The sequence below is a fragment of the Typopeltis vanoorti genome, chromosome 13 (assembly GCF_054136105.1).
Source record: "Typopeltis vanoorti isolate ZY-2024b chromosome 13, IOZ_Tvanoo_1.0, whole genome shotgun sequence".
Taxonomy (NCBI): domain Eukaryota; kingdom Metazoa; phylum Arthropoda; class Arachnida; order Uropygi; family Thelyphonidae; genus Typopeltis; species Typopeltis vanoorti.
Window position 1 is genome coordinate 79,853,052 of NC_143561.1, and position 12,037 is coordinate 79,865,088.

Genomic DNA, 12,037 nt, shown 5'->3' on the forward strand with positions numbered 1-12,037 from the left:
TGCAGCCAGGTCCATAGGACCATAAAATTCCTCCCATCGCAACGTCATTTGAAAGATCCATGTTCAAATATCGCACGCTTTCCTAAAGAAGTTAGGGCGAAACCATTCGGCCACAGAAACATCGTATCTAAGCTAATATGACATGTTCCTTTCTTTCATACAAACACGAGCGTTCATTATAATAAAATTATGAAAACAACCATCGTGTAGAGTAATAACTTCAATTTAACACAAACCAAAATAATTATTCCACGTTTCGACCTTTATAAGGTCATCATTCTCATCTGAAAGTATATATATTCAGAGACAAGCTAGAGTACAATACATAGTGCTAAAGTAACACTAATTTGGTCAACCATTAACTCTACTGGCCTGACTTCCGGTGAAGTCTCTGCTTTCTCGCCATTAGAAATATCTCGAATCACGTGTTGGTTAAGCAGTCTTGAGACAATGAGTTCAGCATAGCTAGTAACTCGATTTAAATCAGCAACTGCTATAAATATAGTGAAACCTCCAAATGACAACTTTACACCTTTAGAAAGGGCCACTCTCAAAAATCTAAGAAACAATTCTGAAATAGTGATCTTCCGAGCAGATAAAGAAAACGCTGCAATTATTTTTGACTCAGATGAATATGATTACAAAAATAGCTTCTTAATACTGACACGTACTCCATTATGGATCATTATCCTATTAGAAAGCTTCAAAAACCGTACCAACAACCTCTTAAAAAACAACCTATGGTTTAAACAGAGAGACCAGATCAGCTCTCCGATATCTGCATCCTCTTCCTCTAGGCGGCTCCCAAAATCCATAAGGAAGACATACTTTACGCCCAAGAGTTGAAGGGATAGATTCTCTGACACACCTTCCTGCCAGACATCTAGCTACACAACTAAAGGTCGCACAGGAAATCTGTCCTTTGTTAAAGCCTCCGAGAATTTTGTTACCAGCATAGCAACATCATCCTTGATGAACACGAAATTTTAGCAAGCTTTGATATAGTAAAAATGTTTAGCAACATTCCTACCGAGGATCTCGTCTTGTTGCAAGATAAATTACTAACGAAGGTTATGGCACTCCACAAACATTGTATCTCCTCTCGGTATTTCAAGCACAAGAACTCAACATACCAAACAGAACTCTGACCTAGCCATGAGTAGTCCTGTTTCACTAGTTTTAGCAACTCTTTATATGGAAACATTCAAAAAAAAAGTCCTAGAAGAATACCATGAAACCAAAATTATGGCAAAGTATGTTGATGATATATTCTTAGTCTGGAATCATGGGCTACATTCACTTTTGAATTTCCATAAGTATGTCAATCGCCAACATCCTAACATAAAATGTACATGCGAGTTAGATTCTAACTCGTATGTAAATCAGAATCTAACTTATTCCATAACACTTGATGTCTCATTGTCGAAGCATCCTGTGGGTAAGCTGAAGACGTGATGTCTCACTATGAAATCCGGCAAATTCAAAGTCTGCATATTTCGAAAACCAACACATGGAGAGATATCAACATGCCTATTTCCATCATTACAGACCTTAAAAATTTGATTTTCTAGCTAAAGATTAACTTTAGCTAGAAAGTTAATCTTTAAAATTAACTAGCTAAAGAACTTCAATATGTAAAAAAAAAAAAAAAAAGCTTTAAAACAAAAGCTGAAATGAACGCATTGTCTCAAGACTGCTTAACCAACAAGGGATTCGGATATTTCTAATGAAAAGGAGATGCTTCATTGCTCTTCCATATATTAGCTCAATTTTCATAAAACTTGCAAAAATACTTTTGAGAATATAAAATCAAAACACGGCCTCTATCGGGATAAGATCACTACTCCGATCTGCAAAACCTCGATATGGCCCACTAAAATATCCTGCTGTGGTGCGAATCCAGATTATCTTACTATGGACAGACAGAAAATCAATCGAGCAACGCATTTAAGAACACATCCGAGATATTGAATATAAAGAACTGGGATCTCAAGCTTTGCCATCACATGTGCTCTCTTCAGCTTACCCACAGGATGCTTCGGCAATGAGACATCAATTGTTATGGGATAAGTCTGAACTAGTACACCTTGGGAATCCCTAGAAATAGCACTGGATTCAAAACATCTAAATGCGAGTATAAACCCAAGTATCATCTTGTCAGAATGCATCCTAGCCATCATTAACCAAACTGGTGTGCGTGAATGTGTAAATACGTATGTGCTCAACAACGCCATCTTTAAAATCATTAGGCTCTTGTAAAGTACATAGATTTTAATTTTTACGGTTTGTCTACTAGTCTTTCGCTCTTAGACCTGAAGAAATCCTATGTAATTAGGATAAAAAGTCCTAATTTTAATTAAAGTAACTCAATATTATATTCCGATTTTCTACCTTACAGATTTATATATATATGTGTGTGTGTGTGTGTGTGTGTGTGTGTGCGTGCGCGCGCGCGCGCGTGAGATATCACATACACACACACGAATATTATATATACAGGGTGTTCGGGATAAATTTGACAGTTTCGTAAGGAAAAAGAAAATCTTCTTTGTATCTATTAAATTTAATGAATTGACAAAAAAACATTACAGGCAGAGTTAATTACAATACTATCAACAAGATTTACTCAAAATAACCACCATTAGCATCGATCACAGCTTCAATTCTGCTTCGGAACCTCGAACAAGCTGATGCTACAGTCTCCCTGGGAAGGGCCGCAAAAACTGTTTTAATTTTATCCATTAACTGGGCTTTTGTATTACTGGAAGTGCGATTGGTGTCTTTTTCAACTGCGCCCCATACAAAATAATCCATGGGGTTAAGGTCTGGGGAGTTTGGAGGCCAAACATTTGGACTGGTGAAGTCGTAGAAATTTTCAGACAACCATTTTTGACTTTTCCCAGAGGTGTGGCAAGGGGCCGAATCCTGCTGCCATACATACGGCCTACCATTGGCTACCCTTGTTATCCAGGGCTTGACTACAGTTAGCAACTCCACGAACAAAGCCCGAATTCCAATGCCAGGGTTCTTCAACACCTGTTCCTGCAGATTTGCGAGGAATTCTGCTGTACGAACGCAATCAGATCGTCTGCTAGGGATCTTTCTTCTTGCTACATCCTCGTAGTCACCATTGCAAGTCTCTAGTTCATGCCTGATTGTTTTTACTGTATTCAGGGAGCATTGGGCAGCAGTCGTAATATCCTTATTTTGATGGCGGGCACGAATCATCATGATACAAGTTATTCTCTTCCATGATTCAGGTGGGTTCCAGCTATCCATCCTTTCTGACATCTTGTATATGAATGAAGAAGGGTCCAAACTTTTAAATGAAGAGAAGTGTGTGTTAATACATGTAACTTACGGAAAAATATAATTAATTATAAATATGTCAAATTTATCCCGAACACCCTGTATATATATATATATCAGGCGTAGCAATCCAGAAGAAAGTGCATTTCATCCTTCCGATAAGTCTTAAATTAAATTACAAAGTAAAATAATTAGAGAGTATGCGAAAGGAGGAGAAAGATTTGCACATGGTATAGTTAAATATGAAAGTGATTTTGAAGGCTTCTTCAAATAACAGTGATGAAAGCTTTCGAGAAGAGTCAAGCTGTAGTTGCCAGTTATGATACGGATAATATGCTTTTGATAGATTTCAGTCCAATGGTTCGGCTCCCGGATAAACTATTCATTTGTAATGCAAAATCTTCCAGGAAGAGAACTGTCACTCTTGCCACAAAAAAACAGAATTCACGTGAGAATTTATAAGGAAATAAATAAACGTAAACGCGTTTTTTCAAAACACTAAGATACGACTATTGAAACTTGTCCAAATAAAGCATTCTTGCCTTTTCTGAGGTTAAAAAAAAACTGATTATCATGCTTTGATGATGCATTAATTATGTTTTATCCTCTGCATAAAAATTTAATCAAATAGTAGTTCTCAAATATGGCAATAACGCGTGAAACATTGTACACGTCTTGAATGCAATAAATATATTAACACTACTGATCGTTTTGCCCTTTTTCATGGTGAACACTTGTCAAATATTACGGATTTTCATTTTATGCAAATTATCAGTTCTTTATAAGATATTTGGGAAAATCCATTAAGAATAATACATATCTTCTTATGATCTGAATCTACGGCAAATTAATCAAACATATAAAATAAGTATGTCCGGCACATAATAAATAGGCTTATATTAACGGACAAATCTCAGTAAGATTCGAAAATTCGTTAAGTAAAAAACGATTCCTCTGGAAATAAACAATTTGGACATTGTTCATTTTACTTTTGCCGACATCACACACAGAGAGACAAATTATAAATCTCATGAATGAACTTTTATAAGCTGAATTCTCCGCAATGTTGGAACAATTTGGGAAAATAACATATTCAAACTACTACGTTATGTACTAATGGCGGGGGAAGTGCGGAAAGGAACACCTCTTCACAGGTGCAATATACTCTTTACTTACCCGCCGATTTATATCAAGGAACTTCTAGTAAACTTTCTTAGATTTCGGGAGTATTCTTAAGGTAGTGAAGAGAGGGAGGGGGGGTGCTTTCAATATGGCATAACACAAACATATCGCCAACAACATGGTGGGTCGTCTAGTAAAAATTTTATGCTTATAGTGCATCGAAGCTGTTGAACCTTTTATGTAACGACATGACAGTCATAACAAAAAGTAACTTGTATACAAATAACAGAAAACAAGCAGCACGAAGAAAGGAAACATGGTATGTATTTAAAATATCTACCAAAACAAAAACATTGGACTTATGACTCCGCCAATGCGAATATTTATATTATATGACATATTTATAAACCAACTATTTTTTTCTCGAATTCTTTATGATTAACTTAAACACCCCGAAATAATTTTTGGTATTCCTTCAATTATTCGTAGAATAAAACTAACTTAGAAATTTGGATGGCTACTTCGAATCATGATAAAACATTAAACGATTTGTCTCTCACACTTGAAAATTCTCAAGTCTAGCTGAAAGACTGCTAAGTCGGTATATTTGTCTTGAAATATTAGTCTTTCGTTCTGAAGTTGCACAAATGGAAATTAATTTGCATTTGTGTGTTAAAACAAGTTGGCCCAATTAGTCTGAAACAAATATTTCAAGACAAATACACTGACTAAGCAGTCGTCTTTCAGCTTTCAGGAGAATTAAACAGTAACTTCGAAAACTAAACTCGCGTTGCAGAATAAGAGTGCAGCGGGCGTTTATATAAGGGGAGATAAGAAATAAAGGTAGAAATTTGATTCTTTAAAAATAAAAAAAAAATACAAGCTACATCCTCTGTAGTTATATCTACACATACAGTAGTAAATAGCGTTGAACATTAAATTTACATACGCAAACTATATACATATACATATATATATATATATATATATATATATATATATAATTTCTTATACCGCATTCAATTCATGTTATAAATAACGCCTTTCGTGGTAAATGGTTTTATATCGATTCTTTCGGATTTAATATGCTCTTTGATCTTTTTGTGTTTCTTTCGCGCATCATAAGGGAGGGAAAAAAGAAGTGATCTACGAGAGAGGAAGAATGCAACCTTGTATTAGCATCAAAATCACGGAGAAAATAAGACTACTACTTTTTTTTTTTTTTACTCCTTTGAAAAGCAACAAAACAAAATTCTTTTAAAGTATTTCTTATTTAGAGCAGAATTTCAATATTAAAAAAGAACGCAGGGGAAAATAGAGTTCAACGAAATAACTGCTTACCAACAATTTCTTAGGATTTATACAGTTTGATTTTTAAAAGTAAATCAGATTTACTGGGATATATGTCCTTACTAGTTCACTAATTTGAATAATCACATAACTACCGACATGTTAAACATAACATACAACTTACTAATTACGAAAATGCACTGGAAAATATTCATAATTTGGTTCGTTCACGATTCAATGTCGTCACAACGCTTCAATTATGCACGCAATATGTATTTTATCACAAGTATAGATTTTTTAGATAATTCACTTTTGAAGAAACACATTTTGTTTGGGGACGACAATGACACACACACAATTATATCATGACAATACATAACTGCACAGATGCTTTATGATAAGATTCACCAATATCTACTATAGTTATGTTTTTATAACAAATGAAGCGGAGTTTATTGTAGATCTAGCCTCTTCTTTTAACATACTAAAGCTTCCTTTTCGTTGAATTCTCCCTCTCCAGCCTTTAAAATTGTTAGGTATAAATATCAATACGGAATTAATGTCCAGAAACTATATATATAAACACATATCATTAAAAGAAAAACTAAGTGGCATACTCTGTGAGACAGCGAATTTTTATGATAGCATTAAGGTGACGGAACGACAATGACAAAAGCAAATAAATAAAAGACTCAAAAGAAAAATAAATTTTTAATCGATTCATGTATAACATTAAAAAAGACAATAACATGAGCCAAGTAATCGCCAATTATAAGTGAATGTAGCTGCAGTAATCCATTTCACAAAATTATCCAAGGCTATAAAATAAATAACGTGCGTGTATGTGTGTGTGGAGAGAGAGAGCGACGTACATGTATGTACATCAATTCAGAAAGACGAAAACGATGGCATGATATTTCTGCGGCAAAAATTAGCTCAAATTTCGCATACAATCCCCAGATGAAGCATATCTAAATTCTTCTCTTTCTCTCCAAGATGGCAGAGAATACAATAACTGTTGGTCTAACTAATAATCAACTGTTATATCAACGAATTGCACATACAGGATTAACACAAATATCGAAAACAGAGAGAGAGCAGCAAGTGTTGGGGGGGGGGGGGGCTTGTGATGAAGAAAAAACAAACAGACCATTATATGAGCATAGTGTTGTCATATTACAAAATAATTTACAACTTAGGGTAAAAATTACTTTTTCAAACATGTATTCGCGATACGATACTGATTACAGTTCACTCCTCTCTTCCAAGCAAACGCGCATCTATAACCAAAGTTTGAATCGTAAAGTTACTGAAGGAAACCATATGGACAGCGGCTGTCTGTTTCAGTTTCAACTAACATGGAAAAGGAAGCAGCAATGAAACTCAGTGTTCCTAAACCTACCTGAAAAATACTCTACACGGTACAAAATCCGTTAAGAGAAAATAAATAAGCCGTCTGAAAAAGTAAACTGCGGTGTTCTTTGTCAATAAACACAGTAAACACTACATTTCTTCTGATTTATATCAGTTTCAAACATGTTGATTACGTGAAGGATTATCAGGTAATGCAACACTAAGAAGCTCAATATGTGTATTTATCTTAAAAAGCAGTGTAGAACTTACGCACGGTTTTGTCGAGACGACCACGGCCATAGCTGTTGGAAGAGCTATCGCACGAGCAGTGGAAGAAGCGGCGGTGAGCTATCCTGAGTCGATCATCAACAGCACCCTACTACTGACACACATGGCCCCCTAGACTTTCTCATCGAAGCTGCGGTAGTCACATGATCAGCTGTTGCCATGGCGACAGAATCCCAGAAATAGGAGCCTACGCTTTTCTCATACATGTGTATGATGAATACATCGTTTTTCTCTTATTATTTGCTGTTGTGATTGCATCGGTTTCGGCTCACTTAGCATTTTAGATGTTGTAGTGTTTCATATCTACGTCAGAGCATTTGACAGTTTTACACAGGAGAAAAGGGAATAAATATTTTCTCAAACATGTGCCTTTGCCGAATTTTTCAAGCTCAGCAGTACACTTACACCTGCTGCATAGCTAGTTCTAAATGAGAACCAGTTGCAAATTTCGAAATTAAAGAAAAATATTTCGGTTTCGAACTGCAAAATTGAATTACTTAATTTACTCAGATATAAGAAAAGAATTTACTAGCTTAAAGTTATTAAATAAACCAAGGGCGATTAATTGTTTATTTTCTTCTGAAAGATAAATTTAGCGAAGTTATATATCATTCTGCATTTTATTTAAAAATAAATTAGACTGATAAATATAATTAGGCGTCTGAATAACAATTTTAGCAGCCTTCAGAGTTTCATGAAACTCATTAAATATACATTCTTCGCAGTGAATAAAGGCAAATAAATATACAAATAAACTGCATCACTTACGAAATCACGATAGGGATGTACGCCATAAATGTAACATAGTATTGTATTTTTTAGAAACAGTACCGAGAAATGATTTCATTCGTAAACATTTTCCTGCGCTCAGAAAAACAATTTCATCTGAACACATAAGTTGCTTAATTCTTGCCTAGAAAATGGTAGAGATATTTAACCATAAATAGCACATTGCCAGAATTTTCACGCGTCAATTTACCACAAAAATTTCGTTTCTGAATAATTCGTTTGCACCTACTAGATTAAAATAACCTAACTTTGCGACGTTAATTTCGTATGATTTAATTGTGCAATGCAGTATGTTATTTAGTTATTTTAAAAAAAGTTTGGTTGCGTAATAGATCCATAATGGAATCATAAGAAAGTGCGTACTGCGAGAGGTTTAAATGCAACTACTACCTGCTGTAAAAAAAAATAATAATAAAATAATTGTGATCGAGCAAGTATGTTAAACTACTAAACAAATCATTGCACTCAATTTTCTTGTTAACACGGCCTATTGCTTGAGCGATAAAGAATATGACGTTATAAGAAAGAATGGCACATTTCATAATTACGCACAGCCTCAACAGCAAGTTACAAAATGCAATCTTAACAGTAGAGCCGCACGCAGATTACTTGAACAATGAAGAAAAAAAAAAGCAAATAATGAAATAAGAATCATATGGAAAGGGAATTTTAAATTAAATCAAGAAATAAGATATTCCTTAAAAAAATATTTCAAGTTACACAATACCTGTTTACATTAGTTTTGTACAAAGAACGATTATATGTGGTACTGTTCAAACCAATAATCTCACCGCTTTCCCTACATATAAGAGCACAACTAGTAGCTGGTCAGCATTCATACACAGTCTAACCAGATATGTATTAGCTAGCATTGTTCTGCTCTCAGCTTTAACCAATACTAATATACTACATAAGTTTTTGCAACTTTTCTAGCATGTAACTCATCAATGTTTCTACTGTCTTGATATACTAGAGCACTTTTGAAAACAGCAAAAAAACGCCAATAAGCGTAATTTTTCTTCCTGCCATTCGCAGTCATATCTACAAGTCGGATCATTTAGCAGCTTCCACCAAAAACAAGTACAGTACATTGACATGAATTTTTAATTCCGATTCGGGTGGATCTTTTCATAGAAATTCAGCTCAATCGGACTCAAACAAAGGGGAATTGCTTCATACTCCAACATCTCTACAAGATTACACTATTCAACCATTTTAGCTCAAATTTGGATTATTATTTTTTTTTTCTGCGCTGTTCAAGACTCCTATTAATTTCCCTACAACCGTAGCCAGGGTGATAAGGATGTAACTGCTACAGATCACATCCTTCAATTGATTTCAACCAGTCTGTCAACGGTTTTCGTACTTACATGTATAAAAATAAGTTACACTAAATACCACTCATACGTAACAAAGTGAGCCAAATACTTAACGAATTTAGCTGCAACTTAAAAGCAGCTATTTGGCTGACGTCACTGTTTTAATAGTTAGAACCTGCTCCGAAACGACAGCAATAGCATACAGCAGCAACAATATTATTAATTATGAAAAAGTGTTAGTAAAGTAATCGTTTTTGAATTTCAAGCAAATCTTCTGCTTCCCAATACATGGCTCAGTTTTCCACACGAGATGTAATAAAATATCATAAAAACTGTTATAATAAAAAAAAACTCATTTGTTATCGGACGAGAAAAGAACTTTCATGATTGTTTTGTTTAATTAGTGGGTCCTACGATTTTCAAACAATATGCTTTCTTCTTTCTTAAGGAACAGAAATACTAACTCTCAAATTATTAGCATGACTTACACGAACTATTCGGTTTTTCAAAGTAACACGTACCCAGTCAGATTTTTTTTAATGTGTTGTAGAAATTTAATGCTTCTACAAATGAAGAAGGTAAGCACATTGCCAAACTAGTTGCATCCAATAATTCAGCAAGTCAATTTTAATGTTTTGTTGGTTATCGCAACAAAAATAAAAGACAATAATACGGAAAATAATAAAAGATACATTTCTATTTATCCATATCGTACGCTACATATTTAGAACTTATGAATGAAAACAAAACTACATTTTTTTTCCCAATATACCGAGCGCAAAATCCTTGAGCAACAGAATTAGACTTACCGTCAATTCTATTAAAGCCAATGTACATGTCATATGTCTATTGTGATTCTCGACGGTTTTCTGTTTAATAAGAGGAAGAATCTGCACTTTGTACGAGAATAATCGAGAAAGTTTAGCGTTAGAAAAGTTCCTTTGATCCTAGAACATCCTGAAACATCCAAATACGAATAATATCTTTTCATATATGATGCGATGAACTTCGTATTTTTATTTATTATTTTTTATTTATTTTTGACAGAAGGAAACTTCGAAGCAGAATCTAACAGTCTCCCCCCCCCACACACACACACACACTAACAAAAACTCGGGCTTTACAAACGCAAAAAGGCCAACAAGTTCCTATTAACGCTGAATTTCTTTCTTTTTTTTTTTTATATTAAACTGCATAATATAATCGACAGCATGGATATCAATTTCGACTACCTTCAGAGATTCATCAATTTATTATTAAATATATATTATTCATAGTGAATAAAATTCAAGACAACAGTAACGATTAACAATTTTATCTGAAAATCTCTTTATGCGAGCCAGTTTACTTGGCCATAATATGCCACTTAACGTTGAACCATTGATAATAACTTCGATATAAAAAAGGATCTCAAAGATAACAACATAATATGCAGAGAAAAAATATACTCTTTAAAATAATAGCAATACTATGAGATTAAACATTTAAAATTGTATAACTGAGATAGGTGATAGATGGAATGTCGACATTCCGAATGCAGCTGAAAAAGAATACAATACACAAATGAAACCACAGGTTTGCTATTTAACTGAAAAAAAAAATTAGGCCAAAATCTGGATTATAGTGTCAAGAGGCCTTCCAATGTGAATAACTATAAAAATATTAAAATTACTGCCCTGAACGGCATTCTTAGAAGCACATGATGCTCTGAACATACTGGCGACTGATAAAAAGATGGTGGATAGATAAGCGGATTTTTTTTTAAAAATACATAACACCTATCTTGATTGCAAACTATGTTGTATTATAGGGTATAAAAACCTACAGTACATTAGTACCATAAACTATGGACTATCATTTTCCCCCTTTTTTAATTGATTTTACACACATCGGAAACTCTGATCTAGAATCCAAACATGGAAATTATTGAAGTCACTTCAAGCTTCAATAAATGGAGTGTGTGTGTGGGGGGGGGGGGTATTTTCGCACCGATGGATGAAATTCATTCCCCATCTAAAGACAACCACAAACAACCATGCCCACGGAAAGATTCGAATCTGCAGCCTGTTAATAGGAGAGCGGATACACTAACCACTCAACCAAGGCGGGCAATTGCTTTTTTCTTTTTATCAATGGGTACACATCGCACATACCATTTGGATATCTTATGAGATTCGGGAGGAACCATCTGAACTTCAATTTCTGATTAGTCAATTAACCTACTGGCCATGTGGAAACAATCGTGCGGAGATCATTCCATTCTAATTGTCTGCTAAAATAAGTTTCCAGCTAGCGTAATATAAACAATGTTCTGCAGCAGTAGTAACTTACACGTTCCCAAACAGCTTTTATACAAGTTAAAAAGAATATTGAAACTCAACCAGTTATAGTGGTTTAAAAAATAATAATAAAAAGGGGGGGGGATAGAATGGCTTGCTGCAATCCCACAAACTTGTGTTCATCTTTTTCTAACATGCTCATGGAAAAGGATTTTGGTTTAAATCATTCACAGAATAACATTTGCAACAACGCTTTTCAAAAAGGAGGAGTAAACATAATCCACGCCT

At 34.4% G+C, this 12,037-nt stretch overlaps 1 protein-coding gene across 6 annotated transcripts in view; it reads right to left on the reverse strand.

The window, feature by feature from the left end:
• LOC150100308 (CUGBP Elav-like family member 4) overlaps positions 1-12,037 on the reverse strand; it is an 865,263-nt gene that overhangs the window by 540,336 nt on the left and 312,890 nt on the right. The window contains exon 1 of one of the 6 annotated variants that reach the window (XM_090402320.1): positions 7,345-7,452. The exons of the other annotated variants lie outside the window; for them this stretch is intronic. Coding sequence (XP_090258446.1) covers positions 7,345-7,374 — 30 coding nt within the window. The 5' untranslated portion in view covers positions 7,375-7,452. Of the gene's footprint in view, positions 1-7,344; positions 7,453-12,037 lie in introns of those variants that run through there. 6 annotated transcript variants of the gene reach the window in all.